The sequence below is a fragment of the Rhipicephalus sanguineus genome, chromosome 3 (genome assembly GCF_013339695.2).
Source record: "Rhipicephalus sanguineus isolate Rsan-2018 chromosome 3, BIME_Rsan_1.4, whole genome shotgun sequence".
In the NCBI taxonomy this organism is placed as follows: domain Eukaryota; kingdom Metazoa; phylum Arthropoda; class Arachnida; order Ixodida; family Ixodidae; genus Rhipicephalus; species Rhipicephalus sanguineus.
Genome location: NC_051178.1, coordinates 68,658,754 through 68,682,314, shown reverse-complemented (window position 1 = coordinate 68,682,314; position 23,561 = coordinate 68,658,754). Strand labels below are relative to the sequence as shown.

Sequence of the window (23,561 nt, the reverse complement as noted above, 5' to 3'; positions counted from 1 at the left end):
CTTCGCTTTCTTGTCTGTTCTAATTAACGTTGTGTATAATTAAGAAACAGTGCGTCATTACTGGTTGCATATGGTATGTCACGGTCATTTTCGCCGGCTTGCCTGGCGAGTGAAAAAAATATACCATAAACAGGGCATGAAACTTAGGGGAAACACGTAACATGTAATACAAATGATGCTTACTGTGTTGAAAACCGTCCATATGCTAATAAGAAGATAGTTACGACAGCACTTATAGAGAGTTATCACGTTTCGTGCCATCATTTGAGCCATCTTGGTGTCAGGGTGCCAAAGTGCACGCGCGGGCAGCGCTTTCAGAGTTAGGAGGCAGTTAGAGACGCAAAGTGCGTTTGATTGCAAATGTGTCAAAGCGAAGGGGATATGCGGTTCGGCTGAGTCACCACTGTCATGAAACGCCTCGCGGTGTCACTTTTGCGTCACCGCCACCCGTTTTGTGCCTCTTTGATTATTCATTCTAGACTGCCAGAGGCTGTACATAAACGTTCCGCATGCATCGTCTTGGGCAACCTAGCACAGTCAGGGATAGAGAATCGAAGACTTCCCGCGCTTCTATATACCACAGGTGACGCTTGCCGATGCTTTTACGTCACCGGCGTTTAGTGTTTGAGAAGAAACCCCTGAGGCACGATCGTTGGACGCACAAGGCTCTCGCGAAAGAGACACATGACTCCGTCTTCCTGGCATATTATTCCAGGTTCGTTAGCTCATAAGAATAGCCTATGTTCCAACCATAGTTTCTTTTAACAGCCGAGCTGTTCAGGCTTGTGGTAGGGCCGGTGTTGAAGACAGAAAACTACGCGGCGGTGCGCCACAGAAAGCGGGTATGTGCCAAGCAGCTCGTAGTATAGCATACCCATGCATGGTATAGTATAGCAAGTGAGTGGGAAAGGGAAGGGAGGGTGAGGAGGAGAAAAAAAGATGAGGTGAGAGGCTAAACCATGGCTTGTCCATGTACATTAAAGCGTACCAAGGGGTGGGAAATAGAGGTGAGTGTGAGGAACAGGAGAAGGAGCAGGGAGGGTATATAGAAAGAGTTACAGAAAGATGAAAGAACTCAGTCTGCATTCGCCTGCTGGTGGCACTACTTTGCCAGCTCCGCTGTTTCATCACTTTTGACTAGCGTGGAACTAGCATAAATTTTTATTTGTAATGAAAAAAGACCTCGATATGTGAAAAAAAAAATCTGGCAACACATCTCCAACATTTCATATCACAAATAGAGAATGTTGCGTAAAAGAAACAGGAAATATTTTATGGTTTTGTTCCATTACCTACGTAATCGTACTTTTCATACATTGGATAATATAGGTGTTCATTTAGGTGGACTTACCTTCAGCAACTCGCCCCTAGACGGATGCGGTGGCGTTATCGATGATGTGGTCGAAGGCGCTTTACTGCGCACAGAAGAACCGCGGCTAGGACTTTTCTTGTAGCTTCGGTCGTTTTGTTTCCCAGAGTCGGTAAGGGTGTGAACGCCCTCGGCCTTGGGTGACGGTGAGTAAAACCCACGCGCAGCTCCGGGCAGACCAATGCTCGGTTGTTGCTCCTGCGTAGAGCTTTGTTTTTGCACCTGGTCTTTTGCCTTGGCTGTGGGGCTCGCCTTTGTCACACTCTGCAAGGGTGAAACCGACAAGTTGTGATGCGAGACACTGCACCCATTTCACGTGCTTCATTGGCTCATGCCTTTTTATCCGATTTGCACAGAACTTGCAAATTTCGTGAAAACCAAAGCATTGCCCTGTAAAGCCATGAACTATAACTCATACAACTTCTATCGGAAATCGCACTTGGAACCATGACGCATTAGCGGAAATTCTATAACCCAAACAAATAATCACAATTAAAAATAACTACCATGGTTTTTCTTCACTTATTTCAATAAGCTTACCTGTTCATTCATTATTTCGAGACCTAGCTTGTGAGTTACGTCAACCAATACAACAATAAAATATGTCATTATAAAGAGATGCGGTGGGTAGTTGGCAGGGTTTCTTACTTAAGCGCAAATTGGAGCGTGACAGGGCCTCATGTCTGTCTAGACAGGTCAGCGATGCTGTTGAACTGAAAATTCGGTAATTTACAAAATATTCATGTTGCAATAGCAACGCATCTAATAGACGGAGACATTGTGAAGTTCGCAAACAGTGACTTAGACAGAAAACGTATATTTTTGAAAAATTAGAACACCGAAGCTCTATCCATTTATACTGAACATCCACAGGACTCGTAATGAAGTTTTCATAAAAGGGAAGCAGATGCGAATGCTGCAAAAATACGATGCCACAGCTCTTCTACGCTTTAGCTGAAATGCTTGGGAGAAAAACACATGCGTGCTTTTATAAGTAATTTGAAGTCATATTGTGCCGTACAAGTACCGTGTGCATGATTCCTTCAACGTGTGCGAATGTTGTGGTGGGAACCCCGGCAGGCCCCCCGCATCCGAGGATGGCCGCTTCCTTCCCGGCCCACCTGGGGACCAACGTACATCCCGATGTCCCCAACGCCAATGCATTTGCTCACGACCGTGCGCGAGGTCTCGCTCACCGCGGCGGTCCCGGTGGATTCCAAGGCGGGGATGCCGGAAGATACAGAGACTCGCTACTACTCACTTTCCTCGAGGTCATGACTCATTATCATCTCTCTTGGAGGGCTTTTCCACTTCCTCCCCCTAAACTAACTTGACCGCAATCATCGGCCTTCAGGATGCTCCAAACGGGGTATTTCCCTTCGAGGGGCAAGTTCAGTCATTTCTCGCCCAACATCGAACCGCATTGTCCGGACTGCAGAGAGGCCTATCGCCCATTGCCTCGTATGCTCTGGCAATGCCCTGCGTTACGTGACGCAGAGTTCAACAAAGAAGAGGACTGCGAGGAAGCCCTTAACCGCTGCCACCTCTCGGCTGTCAGAGGGTCTGCGAGAGGGCAGAACTTTGTGCACTATGCTTTTCAGTGAACATGAAAGTCTCTTATGCCGGGGTCCACCAAGACTTTACTGGCATATTTCCACCACGGATTTACGTCAGTAAAATACAAACGACAAAGAAAAATCAGAAGAAAAAAAGTTTCGTTGATTTGGATGACCTGGCGGTCAAATATAGACCTCTCCGTCCGCGACGATAGGAGCCGAGTGCTGTAACCATTGTGCCACCGACCCTAATACTTGCGGCTCCCCAAACGCGCCTTATATATCTCTCTCACACCTTCTCCCTTTTAGAGTGACGTTGGTCCGCGCAGAGCAGTGTCAGCGTTTGAGATCGGTGAAGTACAGCCTCATGACCATGGCCTCCGGGATTAGCTCCGGCAACGCGCTGCTGCTTCCCCGCTTGCCATGTGAGCAATCATGGCCAGGCTAGAGGGAAGACACGAAGCCCGTCGCGCTGATCTTCGCTCTTCTATAGCCCTGCGGTGGTTTGATCTTTTTGTTAAATCTTTAACATTCTGCAGCATGGTGACTTTAGCCCAAGCTTAGCGTCTTATAAATAAATCTCTTCTTGCTGTCCAACCGCTTGCTCTAAGTACGCTCACCCCGTGCGAATGGAACGGCCAGAGCAACAGCGCGTTCCCGGGGTCAATCTCGGAGGCCACTTCATGACGCTAGCGAGCACTAGAGTTACTGTATATGCTACCTTTAGGTAGCAGAGTTGCGCATCTGTTTTCCAAACGCCGCTAGCAATCATGCATTGCGGAGAAGCTGACGCTCGGGCCAATTTCTGTATTTCTCGACGCCGCCGCTGCAGCTCACTCAATTAACACTAGTCATCGACAGCCAATGTTTATCGCCGGCCTTCGACATGCCAGACATATTTATCGGCGACGCGGTAGGCATGTCGCCTGCAAAAATGGAGTGCGACTTCACCGCATAGCTGTGGTTGCTAGCCGGACCTATGCGCTACTCTGCTACCTAAAGGTAGCATATACAGTGACTCTAGCGAGCACCGACAGTGAGCGCCTCGGTAGTTTCAGCTTTCGGTGCAGCGCGAAGCAGAACGCCTTTCCGCGTACATGTCTCAAGCTGAGAACTCTGCCTCTCGCGTCCTTGAACCACTGTGTGGTATAGGCATGAGTACATGCGTATGTTACCGTATTGTCACGGGCGTAAGAATATCCGCAATAAAGAAAGAAAGAACGAAATGTATTTACAGGACGCACACGGGCAGTCCTTCAGCCAACTGGCGGAACACCACCACCAACAACAACAACAACGCGAGCGCTATTGCAATCGTGTTCATCGCCTCTATGGAGCCAGGGGAGTAGCCAGAAATTTTTTTCTGGGGGGGTTCAACCATACTTTATGTATGTTCGTGCGTGTGTTTGTATGTGTGCATGTATATATGCGCAAGCAAAATTGAAAAATTTCGGGGGGGCGGGTTTGAACCCCCCAACCCCCCCTTGGCTACGCCCCTGGATGGAGCATTCTTTCTTGTTCATCACGGCTTGTAACAATAATAAGAAAATAAGCGGCAAATAAAGAAAATAAGCGGCAGGAAGTGGAACATGGAAGCTTGCGATTAGTTCCAAACTTGAACCAGTTCCAGCATTGAAGAACACAATTCCACTTGTCGAAACGTCGCCTCGAGCATCCACCCCCTGTTTGCGGATTTGTTCATCATATTACTGGAGAGCGCACACCTTGGCGTTTCTCTCCTCAAGTGACGACGCTTTGAGTGACTGCATATCGAGTACCAGTGTTAGGTGCTTGCAGATGCCATCTTTGCCCTGGACTCGGGATATGCTGTGTCCGGGCAACGTTACTAGAACAAACTCAGTTTCAAAGCTCCGCATCTCCGCCAGTGGAGGAGGGTGGTCCGAACGGCGGTCGCAAGAACTAGCGGCGCTGCAGTTCCGTCTTGCGCCACTATCGGCGCGTCGTCTGCTGCCACAGCATAACGCTGCGGTCCGCCGCGCAGTTCTTATTGTACTATTTTCTTATTGTACTAGTTAGGTGGATACTTAGGTGGATATGCATAAGGTCGTCTGTACGCATTGGCCCGCGTGCGTTGTTCATTTATTGGCTAAGAATCGATGTTCGGTCTATATGGCCACGCCGACTTCTCGTTTTATTTTGATGTATTCGGGTTTGACCAGCAAGGACGGTAACGCTCGACGCTGTCCGCGAAGCAGTGTTCGAGAAGCTTCGCGATTGTAGTAGATCGTTTTGGTAAGATTGCGCGCCGCACGCGAATATTCCAGCTTCGTCGAGAGATAACGCCGCCACCAGCGATATCGCTGGAAAGTTCGATAGCGCCTGTATAAAAGCCGACGCGCTTGACCGCTTGTCAGTTGATCGACGGTCGACGCTCTGTTCACCGCTATCAGTGTATTGCTGTAGTGTGACTTTCAGTTTCCCGGCGACAAGTTCGGCCAAATGAAGAGTTTCATCTCGGACCTGCTGACTGCTGCCTTCGTCGACGTCATGACCCTGTGACAATATTCGAGCTGTCTACATTGCACTTCCAAGCATAGGAGTTTCTAAGCCAATGAGGGTTTTCAGCGTAATTTTTATAACTACCACCACAATTTTAGCCGCTGCCGTCTTATCTAGACCAAGAACAACTCAACACGTTTGTAAAAGCCTTTATAGTGTACAAAGAAGCGTACTTACTCCAGATACAAAAACGTTCTAGAAAAACAGTACTCATGTTGTCTACAATTTATTGAAAAAAACTTTATCCAAAACATTACCAATGCTTTGCAATGTTTACAAGATACGTTTTCGCGACGGTTAAAGGGATACTGACCTAGAATCGGAAAATTTTACGAGAACTCGGTAAATGAAATCTCAGTGTGCTATTACGTCGAATAGATGTCGTCTCTGAGCAATTTTTTCAGTGGATAGTTGTATTTTCGGTGTCTCATCTTTCTACGTCGCATCCTTCTACGGTGCCTTAAACAATTCGAACAGATCGGCCGTGATGTGAGCACCGAGCAGTTGTTCGCGCGTACTCTTTCGCTAGAAGAGTCGTCAGTATTGAACTTCAGTTTTCCAACTTCACTGAGCAGATATTCCGTGCCCGCAGCACTTCTTACACTGTACGACAGCCGTTTGCGTTTCGTGCTGTAGCCGTTCACTCCGCAGTTAAACTGCTCGCCAACTACAATCATCTTTTGCACAAGTAAGTCTCCGTTCCCGAAGCAAAGTGTGGATTGGGCTAGCTGGTATTAAATTAATAAACTGCTCAACGCAAAAAATTTTACACGGTACACATAGAAAAGACGAGGACCAGTGCTGGTCCTCGTCTTTTCTATGTGTACCGTGCCACATTTTCGCGCTCAGCAGCCCGTTCCCGAGCCCGCGAGTGTAAAATATTCCGTACATCTTGTTCAATACCTCGTCGTAAAATCTCTCGAAAATCCACTGCTTTGAAGGCATAGCGACAGCTGACAACTGATCGAATGTCAGTGTGATGCAACTCTCAGTCCTTGCTGTTTTATTCCTGGCGGCTCCTCCAAACTGGGCACTGGCAGGGGCGTAGCCACGTTAGGGCACACCGGGCCCGTGCCCCCCCCCCGAAATTTTTTTTTGCCATAGCATACAGAGCAGAAAATGACACTCGACCACATCTGCCTGCTCGTCCCCACTACAGATCAAGGAGGTGCCCCCCCCCCCCCGAAAAAAATTTCTGCCTACGCCCCTGGGCACTGGGCTCTCGCGGGACGCCATGCGTTTTGGGGGGGGATTTGCACCTAAACACCGAACATTTTAGCTTTGAAATGTGGGGTGGAAGTGCTGGGAACAAGCGCGGCACGGCACCAGGCGCGCGTTTCCACTTTCCACGTGGGATCAAAACTTCTTGTCCCGCAACGACACGACGATAGTGCTTTACAATGTCGTCACTCTAAAAATGAACGTCACAGACCTTACATTTCGCAGTAAGCTTTCTATCTTTGCGATGCAAAGCTTGAATGGCGTAGGGTCTTTTGGAGGTCCGAAGAAGTGTCGTGAAGCGGAGTCATCGTTGCGGTAGCCGCTCTTGCAGCCCGGCGCAAAGCAAGTCGGCATGCCGCACTGTGAATCTGTTCCCCCTCGTTACGCTTCGTACATCATGCACGTGTCTTCGTACAATACGCTAAGCCTGGTCAAGAATAGTCGCAAAAATGACGAGCTAACAAAGCGCAGACGACGCTGCAACCCACGTGCGCTCGTACATCGGCGGCGCCGATCGCAACAAGCGCCAGCCGCGGGAGCTAGACGTGACTGCAGCGCCACTAGTTCTCACGACCGCCACGCGGACCGGCTCTCCGGCGGAGCTTTTAAACTGAGTTTGTTCTAGTAACGTTGGTGTCCGGGTGTATGTTAACTATTTCAGGTACCACAAAGGTTATACCATGATCTTTGGCGTTGCACGAGAAAGTGGCACCCACTGTGAAATTTTTTACCCGAATGGAAGGTACGATGATTACACTATAGCTCCATACCGATATGTGCATACGCTTACTGTGCATACGCTGTGCATATGTGCATATGTGCATACGCTTACTAATTAGAGTACGTATTAGCTGCAAAAGGCGAAATGCTTGTACATATTGTGCAGGCATACGTACGTACATTTGAGACTGCGCTAACACAACTGCGTAAACTGCCCTCTAACGACGTGCATGACGTTCATACACATGCGAACAAGTCGTGGCTCGCAGACCACACAAGCACCCATCCACAGTACGGGGTTTCGTTCGCTCGCCGCTAGGTGCGGACTCTCTTCGATCTCGAGGCCAGTAGCATATTGAGGGGTGGGAAACAGAAGTGAGGGTAAGGAGGACGGAAATGATGAGAGATGGCAATAAAGAAAGAAGGTAAGAAAGAAAGAGGAAAGAAACAAAGAGGAGATGTAGAAAGAGTTAAAGAAAGCAAGATAAAAGAAAGAAAAACGAAAAAGAACATGAAGAATGATGAGAAAGGCACTCAATGTGCTTTCGCCAGGTGGCGACCTTGCTTGCCAGCCCTGCTGTTTACTCAGTTTTCACAGGCGTGGAACCGGCATTAATCCTTTTTATTATTATATTATGGCCTTGTTCAATTACCTACGTAATAACACTTTTCATACATTGGATATATGCGGATTGAGTTAAGTGGACCTACCTTCTGCAACTCGCCGCTAGACGGATGCGATGTTGTGGTCGACGATGTGGCCGAAGACACTTTACTGCGCACAGAAGAACCGCGGCTAGGACTTTTCTTGTTGCTTCTGTCGTTTCGTTCGCCAGAGTCAGTAAGGGTTCGCGCGCCATCGCCCTTGGGATTCGGCGACTCAAACCCACGCGCCGCTCCGGGCAGACCAATGCTCGGTTGTTGCTCATGCGAAGAGCTTCGCGTTTGCACCTGGTCTTTTGCCTTGGCTGTGGGGCTCGCCTTTGTCGCAGTCTGCAAGGGTGAAACCCACAAATGCTCATGAGAGACGCTGCACCCAATTCACGTGTAACTGTGGCTTATGCTTTTTCATCTTATTTGTACAGAACCTGTGAATTTGCTAAAAAGCAAAACATTGCCCTGTAAAGCCATGAGCTATAACTCATACAAATTGTTTCGGAAATCACACTTGCACATATGACGCGTTAGCGGACCTTCTATAGCCCAAACAAATAATGGCAGTCAAAGATAACTACTCTGGTTTTTCGAGAGTGATTCATTGAACTTATGTTAATTCAATATTTCGTGCCCTAGTTTGTGAGTTGCGTCAAGCAATACAATAACAAGAGACTTCTTTATTTAGACATGTAGTAGGTGGTTGGCAGGGTTTTTGACCTAAGTGGAATTTGGAGCGTGACAGGGCCTCATGTTTGTCTAGACAGGTCAGCGACGCTCTTGAACGGAATATTGGGTAACTTAGGGAATATTCACGTTGCAATCGCAACGCATCTAAAAGACAACGACATTGTGAAGGTGACAAACAATGACTTAGCTAGAAAACGTATATTTCTGAAAAGTGAGGACACAGAGGCCCTACCTATTTGCACTTGACATGTACAGAACGTGTAATAATTTTTTCAGAGAAAAAATACATGCGAATGCTGCAAAAATAGGATGCGACAGCTCTTCTACACTTTGGCCGAAATGTTTCGGGAAAAAAACACATTCGGTGCTTTTAAAAACAAATCACAAAGTGCTGTACTGGTGCACTGTATATGATGTCTTTAACTTGTGGGAATCTATACATAGCATAAACTGATTGCAGTTTTACCATACGCCTCAAGGAATAGTTGCATTCCCTCGATAAACAAATTATTCCATGGCACCTAACCACGGCAACAGTGTCCTTTGGATACTTTTCTACTGTGACAGCTTTGCTCTATTTTCAGATAACAAATAATTAACGCGCGAAATAACTCCCGCATTCCGTGAACAAAGAGTTCGTAGATGAGTCTATATTATTGAGGCATTCGTTACAGTCAGTGGCAAAGAACTTGCCTTCTTGAATAGCGCTTGAACTTTTGTTACCTGTTCATGTTTCTATATTACCTGGCGCGTTCTGTACTTGCCGTACGTCGATTGCTGGGGCTGATATGTGTTACTTTTAAATAATAAACAGCGTCAAGTCCTACTAATTATGTCATTGTGTACGTGTCATTGCGTCGTGCTGCAATTTCAGCATGAATCAGCAGTGCTGTATGCGGTGAACCTAGCCTCTTTATTAGAAAAGAGACAGCTAACCAGCAAAGCACCTTCGTTGCAAACGCCCAGATACTAGTGCATTTTTTTTAAGCGCAAGCGTATATGCCCCATCAGTGCGATCAGCGTCGTTAAGTGCATCCGCTCAAAGCAACACCATCCTAAAACACAGCATATCCACGGGGTGAATGATGATGAGTGGGGCGAAGCTCCGGAGGGAATCATCGGTAAACCTTGAAACTCTTCTGTGAAATTCGCCCAGTACATCATATAAAATGTGTGAAACACCGTGTATATATTAAACATCAAACATTTATTGTATTGTTGTTTTACGTAGTCCCTTCATTACCACCGCTTCGTGATGGGTGAAATGCAGGGAAAGGGTCCGCTGCTGAGCGAAAGAGAAAGCGCGCCAAGAGCGAGTGCCCCCGGGAAGCTGACACGTGTGATGGCCATTGTGTTGTGATGCAGATTTGCTAACCCAGACCATGCTGGCTCTTTCATCTCTTATTGTGGCGTCAGTGTAGATGTCAACGGTGTTCTGACGTCTGCTCTGTTCCAGTCTCTTCTCAACTAGTCATCTGGCTTTCATATTTCGCCTAACGAAATGACGTTGTGTCTTGCGTTTACCTCGCGGCACTTCCCGTGGTGGCGTTGTGAGCGCTTCTTCAGCCACTGGCATCGCGTGGGCTCGGTTTTCTTATGCCATGACCTACTTTTCATGTGGTATGTTTTACCGTCGGCATCGCGTTCACAATTGTGCTTCACTTACAACGTCCCGTATTGGTGGTATCAGTACTTCCTTGAGCAGGCTCTCCTTCTTCGTGTGCTTTGGCAGAAGAGTTATCGTACTAAGGGTTGCCCTGTGTAACTTTTTGATGCCGGTGAAATCTCGATTGGAGAAATCACACACGGGTGCCTCGTACAGAATCCTCCCAACTGCCACTGCTTTTGTATCTGTTTGACATGCGTTCTGCCGGGCTCCGAAATACTTAATTGATATGCGTCGGATCATGTGCAACATCGGATTCCATTTGGGCTTTAAAGTAGAGATCCACTGTTTGGGACTGTTGCAGATAGCAATTTGTTCCCCGAGAATTCTGATTTGTTCATCGGAAGACATGATATCGGTTTTACCGATGTGTATTGTAATCTGATTGCTTGGATTCATTCATATCTTTCCATCTACGCTGAGCTATTCCGTCCTTTCTGGCGAAAATCGTATTCCGAGATCTGAAGTACCGGATATGCTGAGAATCGCTGCTTCGAGTTCTGTGTTCTGTTGCATACTCCGCTCGCCGGGATAATCCGAATCTTCCGTCCATATCGTAATGTCGTCAGTGTAAATAGAAAAACGCGCCGTAGTGTCTCTCTCAAGCCTTTCTGCAACTCGTTTCGTGGCTAGGTTAATGTCGGCGAATCAAACGCGTTCACTATAGCCTAATGGTCATATATATGTCTTCCATTCCCACGTTAGTGCACTAAGCGGGCCTAATGTTCCTATTACGTGTGAGAGAAGCGCTATCTGCCAATCAATGGGGTTCTGACCTTCAGCGACAGTCGTGTGTTTTCGCACCATATCCGATCTGTCAACTTGCTTTATTTGTACGTGTTATTTTGTGTTCTAGCCATACTACAATACAGTGTTGCGCTAGTGACCCAAGCAAGCATCTACTTCTTGCTCGAGCGACTACAATAAAAGCCTATATTTCTGCGTAATCACTGTAAGTAGAACTTTGTGCACTGTGCTTTTCTGTTAACACAAATGTATTTCATGCCGGGGCCGGCAAGCCTTTACTGACGTATTCCCGTCACGAATATACGTCAGTAAAATACAAATGACAAAGAAAAATCAGCAGAAAAAGTTTCCTTGATTTGGATGAACTGGTAGTCCAACTTATGGCCTCTCGGTTCGCTACGATAGGAGCCGAGCGCTCTAACCATTGCGCCACCAACCCTTTGAACTTTGAACTTTATTTATTTCAACATTCGGGATGCTGAGGGCCGTGGTCAAAAAGCCTCTAATGGGCTTGACTGGGACCACGACCCCTTACAAATGGGCAGCATAGGCAACACTTTTATTGCAGTGACAATGTACAAAAATTTGAGCAAGTATAAAGCATAAAGCATAATAAGCATAAGCATAATAAAGCATAAGCATAATAAAGCATAAAGATTGAAAAGTAATAAACTCAAAGAAATGACCGTAATTATTTCCTTACACATACGATATCAATAAGAGAGTGTAACGATGCAAGAAAAGAAGATCGCAAGATTAGCACCAAAGTAAAAAATATGGGGCATGTGCCCATACGCTTACTACACTTACAATCAGAACAGTCACTCGAATGGAAGACGATATGGCATTCAAGTGAAACGGCAAGAGGAAGCGCAGCATTTCTTTGCCGTAGTTAGTGCGCGTGCGTGGGATAAACCATGTGTGATTGAAACGCGTGTTATGAAGAACTTTGCGGTGGTTTAGGTTGGCAATGGTTCCTAAAAGGTTGTCGCCTTTTAATCCTGCCTGGTAGCGTTTCACAAGCATTGCGCGGTAGTATTCAGGTAGAGGTAGCAGCTTCATGTCGTGAAATATGGGAGTGGTGTGACTGCGATATGGAGCATTTGCAACGGCACGAACAGCCCTTTTCTGTATGACGTGCAGTTTGCGGATATTTGTTAGAGTTGTCGTACCCCAAACCAGATGACAGTAGTTGACGTGAGATAAAAACAGGGATTTATAGATGAGAAGTTTAACTGCCTTAGGTAGCGAGAAACGCACCCGGGATAATATGCCCGAAATCCTTGATATAGTGCCACATAGTTTTTCAGTGTGTGCGTTCCAAGACATGTGTTGATCGAAAATTATTCCCAGACACTTAATACGCTGTACTATCTCAAGTTCTGAACTGCCAAGTTTTAATGGGACATGACAAGGGGTTTGTTTATTTTTCGGCCTGAAATATACAGCTTTTGTTTTTGATGTGTTAAGTTTTAAACAGTTAACGCATGTCCACGTGGCCAACTTCGCCAGTACCTCATTTGCGTCATTAATTAAGTTTGTATAATTTTCAGCAGCAAGAAGCAAGGTTGTATCATCAGCGTATATAATACATTTTACAGACGTGTCAATTTTTACAATATCATTTATGTATATACAAAAAAGCAGAGGCCCTAATATGCTACCTTGTGGTACACCCGCTGAAATTTTTAGTAAATTGGAGATACAATTGCCGACGACTACTTCCTGCTGCCGATACATTAGGTATGATTCAATGAGTTGTAAGAAAACACCTCGAAATCCATAGTGTGCACATTTCTGTAGCAGCGTAATGTGATTTATTGTGTCGAACGCCTTTGAATAGTCTACGAAGATGCCTAAAGTGTGTAGTTCGCGTTCAAAAGCATTTAGTATAAATTCTTTCTGTTCCAAAAGAGCATGTTCAGTCGTACGGCCTTTGATAAAACCAAACTGCGAAGGAGTGATGATGTGGTGCTTATCTAGGAAAGAAACCATACGCTTTTGAATTAGTTTTTCCAGACCTTTTGAAATTACTGGAAGTATAGATATCGGTCGGTAATTGTTTAGTGCATTTTTATCTCCTCCTTTGTACAGCACAACCACTTTTGCAACTTGCAACTTTTGTGGAAAAATTCCGGTGGAAAAAGCAAGATTAAAGATATGCTCTAATAATTCAGCAATGATATCTAAAACGTGTTTGATGGGCTTAATCTGTATGTCATATGCGTCACAACACGTGCTGTTTTTCACAGACGAAAAAGCATGTGAAAGTTCACCAGCTGTTGTTGGCGCCAAGAACGCGCTCTCAGAGATACTGTCAGACAAATATGTGGTACAAGCTGAATTGTACTGTTCCTTTGCTAGAGATACAAAATAGTCATTGAATAAGTTTGCTAAATCATCCTTACAAATAACGTCACCGTCTATCACAAGCTCAGTAGGCCTGAAGTCATCACCGTTACGGCCAAGAAATTTGTTTAGTCTAGACCAAGCTAAGTCTTGTTTATTCATTACATCTTTGTTGAAGATGCTGTTTAAGTACGTTCTCTTTTTGTAACGCAACAGGCTGTTTACTTTATTTCGCTGGGCTTTGAAACGCTTAAGCGTTTCTTCGTTCTTGTTTTTCAGGAAGTTTTCGAACAATTTATTTTTACGTTTTATTTCATTAAGACAACTTTTAGTCAGCCACGGTTTTTTGGCTTTGCGCGTATGCTTGAGCTGTTTGTACGGAAAGCATTTCTTGTACACCCTTATCAGTTTGTCATGGAAAATATCATAGGCGGCTTCAGGTTCTTGCTCACAATACACGCCTGACCAATCGGTTAACGATAGCTCCTTGCGAAATGCAGCCAGTGTATATTCATTAATATCTTGAACAACTATCGGTTCTCTGAGTTGGGCTGGCGCACAATTTACGGTTTCGTTTATCAGCATAAAAATAGGAAGGTGGTCACTGATGGGTGCGCTTAGTACGCCGGACAAATATTTCGAAGCTTCTATGTTAGTAATGAACACATCTATTAATGTCGCAGTGTTTTTGTCAATGCGGGTTGGGATGGTGATAACATTAGAAAACCCATTGGATTCAATAACTTGACAAAGTTCTAACTGACTTTCTGATGGCTTTGCAACGTCGATATTGAGATCACCTGCAAGAACTAGTGTACTACCAGTGTCTCCAACCCAACGCAAGTATGTATCTAAGAATACTAAGAAGTTCGACTTGTTACCACTAGGAGGGCGGTATAACACACCATAAACAAAACCGTCACTTTGTACAGTCAATATTTCATAATCATTAGTGACATGCGAAAACTCGTGAACCAGCCTACATTTTACTGAATTTTTAGCCATCATCAAAACACCACCTCCTATTTTTGTTGGGCGATTCAAAAAGAAGGTTTCATAGCCGGGTGATCTTAGAACCTCAGATTCATCCCTGTACCATGTTTCCGTCATCATAAGAACATGAGGTTCAGAGCGTATAGTTGAAATAAGGGCGGTTATTTGGTCTTCTTTATTTCGTGCAGATTGTGCGTTGAGATGAAGGAAGGACAAGCCATTCTTTTTCGTGGAAAGTAATGCGCCTAATTTTTCGAGTGTCACGTAATCTTTGTCTGCCATCTTTCTCTTTAGGTAACAGTCGCTTTGGTCATTAACAGTGGCTACTCTCTTATTACTGAGAGGTCCTGCACGCTGGCGATGACGTGAACTCGGCTGTCCTCAGTTTTTCGCACCTTGATGCGACCATTGTCCACCCACAGAAACTTCCATTGCTTTTCTCTCTTTAGTGAGAGCGCTTGTGCAAACAATCTTTTGTTGTTGGGTGTGAGGTGGTCATTAACGTACACTCATGCATGTGGCTCCACAAACACGCCTATATCTCTCTCACACCTTCTCGCTTTCACAATGACGTTGGTTCGCGGGGGGCAGTGTCGCCGTCTGGGATCGTTGAAGTGAAGGACTGACTCATGACCGTGGCCTCGAAGATTAGCTTCAGGAACGCGCTGCTGCTTCCCCGCTGGCCATGTGAGAAATCATGGCTAGAGGGGAGATACGACGCGCGTCGCGTTTACCTTCGCGTTTTTTGGCCATACCGTGGTGTGATCTTTTAGATGCCAAGCATCTCTTGCTCGGGGATACGTCCCGTGGCGTGGGCGTCCGCACTCACACTACGCATGCGCAACTCTCCTCCTTCCCTCTCTCCAACAGCTGCAGCGTTACTCTCTCCAGTTCTCTCCCAGCACCTGCTTGCGCTTCTCCTGCGTTCTCGCTTCTGCTCTCGCGGCGCATGCGCTACTCTCCTCCTTAGTCTCCTCTCCTTCAAGTGGTAGAGCGCTGCGCGCGTTCAGTCCAGCGCTTCCTTCGGTTGACTCCTCTGAAATGCGGGCTCGACATGCCGAAATTCTCTCCTGCGCAACGCCGCGATGAATGCACGTCCCTTTCTCCTCCTCTACTATGCTGCCCCTCTCGTGCGCCTGTCGACCGCGTTCCCCGCTCGCCCTGTGAGAATTAACGGCCAGGCTAGATGGAAGACACGACGTGCGTAGTGTTCCTCTTCGCGTTCCACGAAGCGAGGTCGGCAGCATGCCCGAGGTCGGTAGCGTGCCCAACGAGCGCCGACGGAACGCGATCGTGCAAGTGTTCCGGCTTCGCATCGCCTCATGGTCCCCTTTTGCGGGAGATGGTGTAACATTTTGTTGACTCTCTAACATTCCGCGGAATGGCGACCTTAACCTAAGCTCAGCGTCCAATAAGTGACCCTCTTCTGGATGTCGCGCCGCTTGCTCTGATTACACCCTCCCCGTGCAAATGGAACGACCTGAGCAACGGCGCGTTGAAAGAGCCAATCTCGGAGCCACGTCATGACACTAACGTGCGCCGACAGTGAGCGCTTCGGTACTTTCAGCTTTCGGTGCAGCGGTAAGCAGAACGCCTTTCCGCGTGCACGTCTCAAGCTAAAAACTCTGCCTCTTGCGTTCTTGAACCGCTGTGTGGTATATGGATGAGCACAGGCGTATGTTACCATATTACTGGGCAGCGCACTCCTTGGCGTTTCTCTCCTCAAATGATGACGCTTTGAATGAACTGCACATCGGGTACCAGTGTTATGCGCTTGCGGATGCCAACTTTGCGCGGGATTTAGCATATGCTGTGCGGGTGTGTATGTTAACTCTTTCAGCTACCACTAGGGTTAAATCATGATCTTTGGCGTTGGTCGTCGGGATGGAGATGTGCACTCGGCCTCGACGTGGGTGCATCCATATCAAACGGTGCTATACTGCTAAACACCAATAGATATTACGCAAGCTCTAGTACAACAATGCACAACCACAATCAATAATCAATACACTCCTGTGAAGACATGGTACACTTTCGTGGTATGCCGATTTCTATGGCGGAGGGATCACCCATGTTTTTTTACCACGAAAGTGTTTTATGCCGGGGTTCACCACGGCTCCACTGACGCATTTCCGTCACGGATATCACGTTGTAAAATATGAAGATTAACATATGGCAAAGAAAAAACTAGAAGAAAAAGTTCCGTCACCTGGAATTGAACTTACGACCTCTCGATCCCCAGCGCGCAGCGCGAAACGACTCCGCCACAAAAGGCACATTCTTCATCGCCCTAACGGCGTGCTATTTATATACACCATTTGCCGGTGGCCGTACTCAGAGATCAGGGTACATCAGCGTGTTTTCGTTATCACTAGCGACATGGCGCGAAGGGCTCGAAGAGCGCGCTTTAAATGTCGTCGCCCCCCGCGTTGAAATGAGCGTGTGTCTCTACAGGGCGTGGTCGCTCCTGCGCGCGCGCTTATCTTGTATGTCTTGCGCTCTCACCGCAAGTTTGCGTTCAAGTTACAGAGAGCACGAAGGTCATTTCGCTCACGGCAGCGGCCGCAGTTGCGAAAGGAGCGCGCTGCTCCTCAACAAATAGTCACAACTATGACAGTTCGCGCTCATCCCTCCTTTGGATTTAACCAGCGCGCTTTAACTGTCGAGCTGTGACAGTTGTTAGTTCGCGCTCATCCTGTGCATGTTCGTTCCGTGCATCCTTTCTGCTTGAGCAAGGCGTTGGAAGTTTCAAGCTGCTTGCCGTTCTTCGCGTGACATAACAACTTGTTGCTATAGCATTCATTCCTTCGCCCTCGGGGTGAAACAATGCACAACAAACGCTCAACTACGTATGTGAAGTTCAGACGTAGTTGAGCGTTTGTTGTGCATTATAACACGTTTTACTTTCGTGTTATACCGATTCCTATGACAGAGGGATCAACCATGTTTTTTCATGTATGTAGTTATGTATGTAGTTTGCAGTTATGTATGTAGTTATGTAGGTAATTTGCATGAGTATGTAGTTATTAAACTATGTTAGCCAGACTACCGTGCTGGCATGCTGTGAAGATGTTTCACACAAACTTGTTCTTATTCGTGTAACAGTATAAAAAGTTGTATATACAATGTGATTCACTGTGATGTACTTGAACAAGAAAGTGGCACCCACATTGAAATGATTTTTTGAATAGACGGTGCAAGGATTACACCTAGCACCATAGCGACACGTACACACTCACTTATTAGAGTCCATATAAGCCGCGGAAGACGAAATGCTTGTGTATATTCTGTAGCCTTACGTACGTACATTTGAGACTGCGCTAACACAAGAGCATAAACTGCACTCTGACGACGCTCATGACGTTCGCGCACATGAGAACAAATTGTGGCTAGCAGACGACGCAAGGAGCTATCCACAGTGTGGAGTTTGGTCCGCTCGCCACTAGGCGCGAACTCTGTTCGATCTCGAGGCCAATAGCATATCAAGGGGTGGGAAAGAAGCGAGGATGAGGAGGAGGGAAGGCAATATAGAAAGAGATAAAGAAATAAAGAAAGCTGAAATAAACAAAAAGAAGATGTAGAAAGAGTTAAAGAAAGCAAGATGAAAAGATGAAGAAAGATGAAGAGGGAACTCAACCTGCGTTCGCCAAGTGGCGACTCTTGCTTGCCAGCTGCGCTGTTTTCTCAGCTTTCACAGGCGTGGAACTGGCATTCAATTACCTACGTAATCATACTTTTCGTATATTGGATATTATGCGAATTGAGTTAAGTGGACCTACCTTCCGCAACTCGCCGCTAGACGGATGCGGTGTTGTGGTCGATGATGTGGCCGAAGACGCTTTACTGCGCACAGAAGAACCGCGGCTAGGACTTTTCTTGTCGCTTCTGTATTTTGGTTTGCCACAGTCAGTAAGGGTTTTAGAGCCATCACCCTTCGGTGACGGTGAGTCAAACCCACGCGCAGCTCCGGGTAGACCGATGCTCGGTTGTTGCTCATGCGAAGAGCTTTGAGTTTGCACCTGGTCTTTTCCCGTGGCTGTGGGGCTCGGCTTTGTCGCATTCTGCAAGGGTGAAACCCACAAATTGGGATGCGAGGCACTGCACCCATTTCACGTGCGTCATTGGCTTATGCCTTTTTATCCGATTTGCACAGATCCTGTGAGTTTGGTGAAAACCAAAACATTGCCCTGTAAAGCCATGATCTCTAACTCATACAACTTCGTTCGGAAATCGCTCTTGGATACACGACGCGTTAGCGGACGTTCTATAACGCAAACAAATAATGACAATTAAGTATAACTGCCCTTCTTTTTCCTGAATGACTTCATTAGGCTTCTCTGTTATTTCAATATTTCGCGCCCTAGCTTGTGCGTTCCGTCAACCAATAGAATACTAAAATAGGTGTTTATTTAGACATGTAGTAGGTTCTTGGCTGGGTTTTTGGCTTCAGTGCGAACTGGTGCGTGACACGATCTCATGTCTGTCTAGATACGTCAGCGACGCTGTTGAATTGAAAATTGGGTCACTCAGGGAATATTCATGTTGCCCTCGCAACGCATCTGAAAGACAGAGACAGTGTGAAGTTCACAAACAATGGCTTAACTAGAAAACGTATATTTCTGAAAAGATACAACAGAGAGGCTCTAGAATTTACATTTGACCTGTGAAGAACGTGTAATGAAGTTGTCAAAAAAAAATAAAAGATGCGATGCGAATGCTGCAAAATGACGGTGTGACAGCTCTCCTACGCGTCATCCGAAACGTTTGGGTAAAAAGCGCATTGCTGCTTTTAAAAAAAATGTCATAAAGTGTCATACTGGTGCACTCTATATGATCCCTTTAACTTGTGGGAACGTATACATAGCATAAACTTTTTGCTGTTTTAATATACGCATCAAAGAATACTTGCATTTCCTCGATAAACGAATTATTCAGTCTCACATAACCACTGAAACAGTGCCCTTCGGATACTTCTCCACTTCGACACCTCTGCTCTATTTTCCGACTAGAACAAATTGACGCGTGAAATAAGTCATTCCGCATACAAAGCGTTCGTAGATGGGTCTATCACAGAGCCATCTGTTACAGTAAGTGGTAAAGAACGTGCCTCCTTGAATACCGCTTGAAATTTGGTTACCTGTTCATGGTAACAAAATTAGCTCATATGTGGCTGATAAGTTTTGCATTTCAATTATAAACAGCGTCAAGTCCTACGACTTATTTCATTGTGTACGTGCCGTTTCATCGCGCGGCGATTTCAACATGAATCAGCCGTGCTGTATGCGGTGAAGCTCGCTTCTTTATAATAAACGAGACAGCGAAGTGCCAAATCGCCTTCGTCGCAATCGCCCAGATTGTAGTGGATTCTTTACGCGCAGGCGTCTTAGCCCCACATGTGCAATCAGCATCGTGAAGTGCGTCCGCGCAGAGCACCGCCATCATAAAAAATAGCGGCACCGATCTGTCCCACCTCGGTCTCGAACCCAGGCATTGTGGCCTAACAGCGCAGACAACGGAACGAAGAGCATCCAGACCACAGCACTGACTATGTATGGACTGATTTCTTTATTGAAAGGGCACAAGATATAAAGGCAGGCGAACAAAAATCGAAAAATGGTAGAAACGCTATCGCGGGATTCGGCCCGCCGGCGTTACTATCCATTTGGATAAGAGCTTACAAGATGAGGCAAAAGAACATTTCATAAAAACGCAAACACGAGCAAAAGGTGGCAATAAAGGACCATGGCTTGCCATTCGATATAAAAATGATTAAAACAGCTAAGACTGGACATTGAAAAATTATCAAAAACCACTTGCTGCCGCACTAGCCGCCGCAGATCAGGACTCAAGGGTCATCATCACCGTCTCAAGGGGTGCCTGTCGCAATATCGAACAGGGATACATTCACTGCTTTGCCTATAAAATTTTGCAGAACTGCATCTACCTAGCTGCCCCCGCGCACGGAACGATCATATGGGCTCCAGCTCACACGGGCCTCGATGGTAATGAGACGGCCGATGCGGCTGCCCGCGCGCTCACTCTCCGGCCGCCATCCTCGCCCCCTACCGATCCGGACCTCGAACCTAATCCCGCCTACACCTTTAAGGCGGTCACATAATTTTATCAGTGCGGCCATAACATCTAACCCAAACCCTGTAAGGGACTCTCGAAGGAGAAGGAGCGAATCCTTCTTCGCCTATATATATATACACCAAAACTCTATTGTGCACGGCAATCATGAATCACTTTGACCCCGCTTGCAAGGAGTAGGGAGCACATTGTGAGGAAAACTCTTGCGACATTTTTCACATGGTGTGGGCATGCCAAAAAACCCGAAAGCTAACTCCACTACACAACCCTTCTCGGGAGGACTAGGCGGCAGCCCTGCTCGGCTGCTCTGACATGGCGGGCGAACGGGCCTTGGTCGAGCGGGCCCTGGCCGCAGCCAACGCCAATAGGCTCACGTAAGAGGGAGCCCACCTAGTGTTTGTACGGAGCGGCCCCTTGAGGATCGCTCCCACCCTCCCTGTAAATAACTTCTGTAAATAAAGAAAAAAGATGTCGACACTGGGGGATAGAACGGCCATCAACTTGACATTCCTCTCCGTGTTCGAAGGAAAATAGTTTGACCCTTTGCACCAAAGTTGCAGTATAGGAAGTTTCTAATATGTTATGCAATATGTGACGCACTGGGCAACTGGTTGCTGTGAAATATTTTGTGGACACTGTCGTGTGCATTCACGGACAAACCAACCACAGCTGGATCACAATACCTTCAATGCGTTCAGAGTCAATCAGTCGATGGCCCTGCAAGCTTACAAATTTCCTTCAAAGCTTCAGTATTTCCACAGAATCAAAGAGCCCTAGACTTTTTATTACGTCGCGGGATGTTTACCGGAGGTTCGAACTTTCACTGGACTTAAACTGTGAATTCTATATAGTCCCGCGTTTGGAAAAAGGCCATTAACAGGCCGCGTGTCAGTCCGGCATTGCACTACGGGACGCTTGCTTTGCCCTCGCAGCAATTCTGCATGGTATTCAGCTATGTCTTGCATCAGCCCAAATTTCGTACTGGCAGCAGCAACGACACGAGAAGTTGCGACCAACGCGCCACAATTGCTTTGCTCTATGTCTCCTGATTCATGAACGCCTGTCTCTTTAATGAGTGCCGTTTGTTTATACTAGCCGACAACGGTTTCAGCTGACATGATGCACGTATTATTTGCAATGCCCATAGACTGTCGCGCCGCCAAGCGGATTCAGGAGCATCCTCTCGAGGAGCGTTAGCAGACGAGAAAATGGTCTCACTACGCAGTCGCTCCCTTGCTTGGCTGTGCTAGCCTCAGTGTTAACGCGTTGGCAAGAAACGAACACTACGACTTTGCATGTTCCCTGCATGAGTGAACATACCGGACCCTCCGTGAAACGACAAATCTGATTCGTTCTTGCAAGACGCGAAGTTTTCGTGAAAATACGTGGAAACTCGCACTTCAATAACAGCACACAGCGTATACATAGCTTAGCGAGGTTTTCTATAGCCACGTAGGCTAGTTAAATGTTATCGTCTGACATTTTCATTTGAAACTCACCCTGTTTTACATATAGCATTCGTCAGTGTTTTTTGTAGTACGTAAATCCCATAAGATCGGGCAGGCTCGCGAAGTGCTCTTCTGTAACTGCGCAATCTCAAGTTGGAGATATACTAAAATAGGGCCTCTATCCTTTGTCAGGAAAGCGCTATTATGAATCGTGCCAGCGACGTCTCAGTTATTCGAGGTTGCGTCCGCTTCACGCCTTTCGTGGAGCGAACGCTCCCAACGTTGTCCTTTACCAGTGTGTTGGTTTCATAGCCAGCGCTACGCCGCTTGTTTTTGTACGTTTGTTGATAGGTGGCAGCACACTGCAAGCGATCTGCTTGTTGTCCGGTTTGCGAGCAAAACATGGAGCAAGGTGTACGCTACGTCGACGTCTCTTTAATGTAAACATGGTGACGCGGAGTGGTCGAAGTCGTTGGGCGGAGGAAATTTGTCAAATTGCTTTGAGCAGTTATGTTGAAAGAAACCATCTTGACGACGAGAATTTTGCACTGGACGTAGAAGGCTGTGAAAGCACCGGGAATGACAGCGACAATGAACGATCAGCTGCTAGCTCACGAGGAGCGAGTTGCACTTTACGTCCCCTCGTGCGTTAATGGTCTTTCACGCTCGTAAGTCACTTTGATTGTATTTATGTATAATATTGGTGGAGGTGCGGGGTATCGATCCCCGTACCTCTCGCGTCGTGCAGCAAACTTTCTTTTCCCCTTGCTGTTGTCAGTTAGCTCTCCAAAGAACAGTGAACTGCGTTTTCTTCCCTTATTGTGGACTACAGACCCCATTTTCTTTCGCCTGCATCTTCGCTATGTGTTATAACGTATTTCTTTTATTTTTTCTCTTGTTTAGTTTTTTTTCCCCTTATCCGCCCCTTTCAGTGTATCTCTTGTGTGTCAGCATGGAGTCGATGCTCCGTTGGGAGGGGGAATAATGCCACCTGGTGTTTTCAGCCAGCATGCCGTGGCCAGCCGAAAGAGGCGAAGAAGACGAAAGCAAGGAGCGCTTGGATTGTGTCTGTCATTCGCGTCTTGTCGTTCCGCTGTTCTTGCCCCTACAGCGCCTATAGCGCGTGACAATATCATTGAGCAAGATCTATACAAAAGCATAGTTTTTCTTGTGCATTGCATGTAGTGCAATTATTGTGGATATTATGGAGTGCCGCATGTCGCCATCACGCTCGAGCTCAAGCAGCGAAGCGAAATGGTTAGAGCGACCAAACGTGCAGTCACGGCGACAATTCACGCCTCTCCGATAACTTTTCCTGTACTTCACCGGTAGCCTCCGAATGACATTGTTGTTCGACAAATTTTTCGCAACGTCGAATTATTCTACGTTGCGAAAAGTGTACGTGTACATTCCTTTCGATATTCATATTTCGATCATGCTGACCGGACCTGCAACACGCGAGTGAATTGCACACGGCTTGAGTCTGAGCAAGGCTGTGGCACAAGCGCTACTCGATGGGATGGTAAATGCTTGTGTTC

At 46.6% G+C, this 23,561-nt stretch overlaps 1 protein-coding gene across 1 annotated transcript in view; it reads right to left on the bottom strand.

The window, feature by feature from the left end:
* LOC119385540 (uncharacterized) overlaps positions 1–23,561 on the bottom strand; it is an 88,510-nt gene that overhangs the window by 51,369 nt on the left and 13,580 nt on the right. Inside the window, exons 4-6 of the mRNA XM_037652960.2 lie at positions 18,444–18,546; positions 8,098–8,379; positions 1,352–1,633 (exon numbers count right to left, since the gene is read on the bottom strand). Of these exons, the coding sequence (XP_037508888.1) occupies positions 1,352–1,633; positions 8,098–8,379; positions 18,444–18,546 (667 nt within the window). The remainder of the gene's footprint in view (positions 1–1,351; positions 1,634–8,097; positions 8,380–18,443; positions 18,547–23,561) is intronic.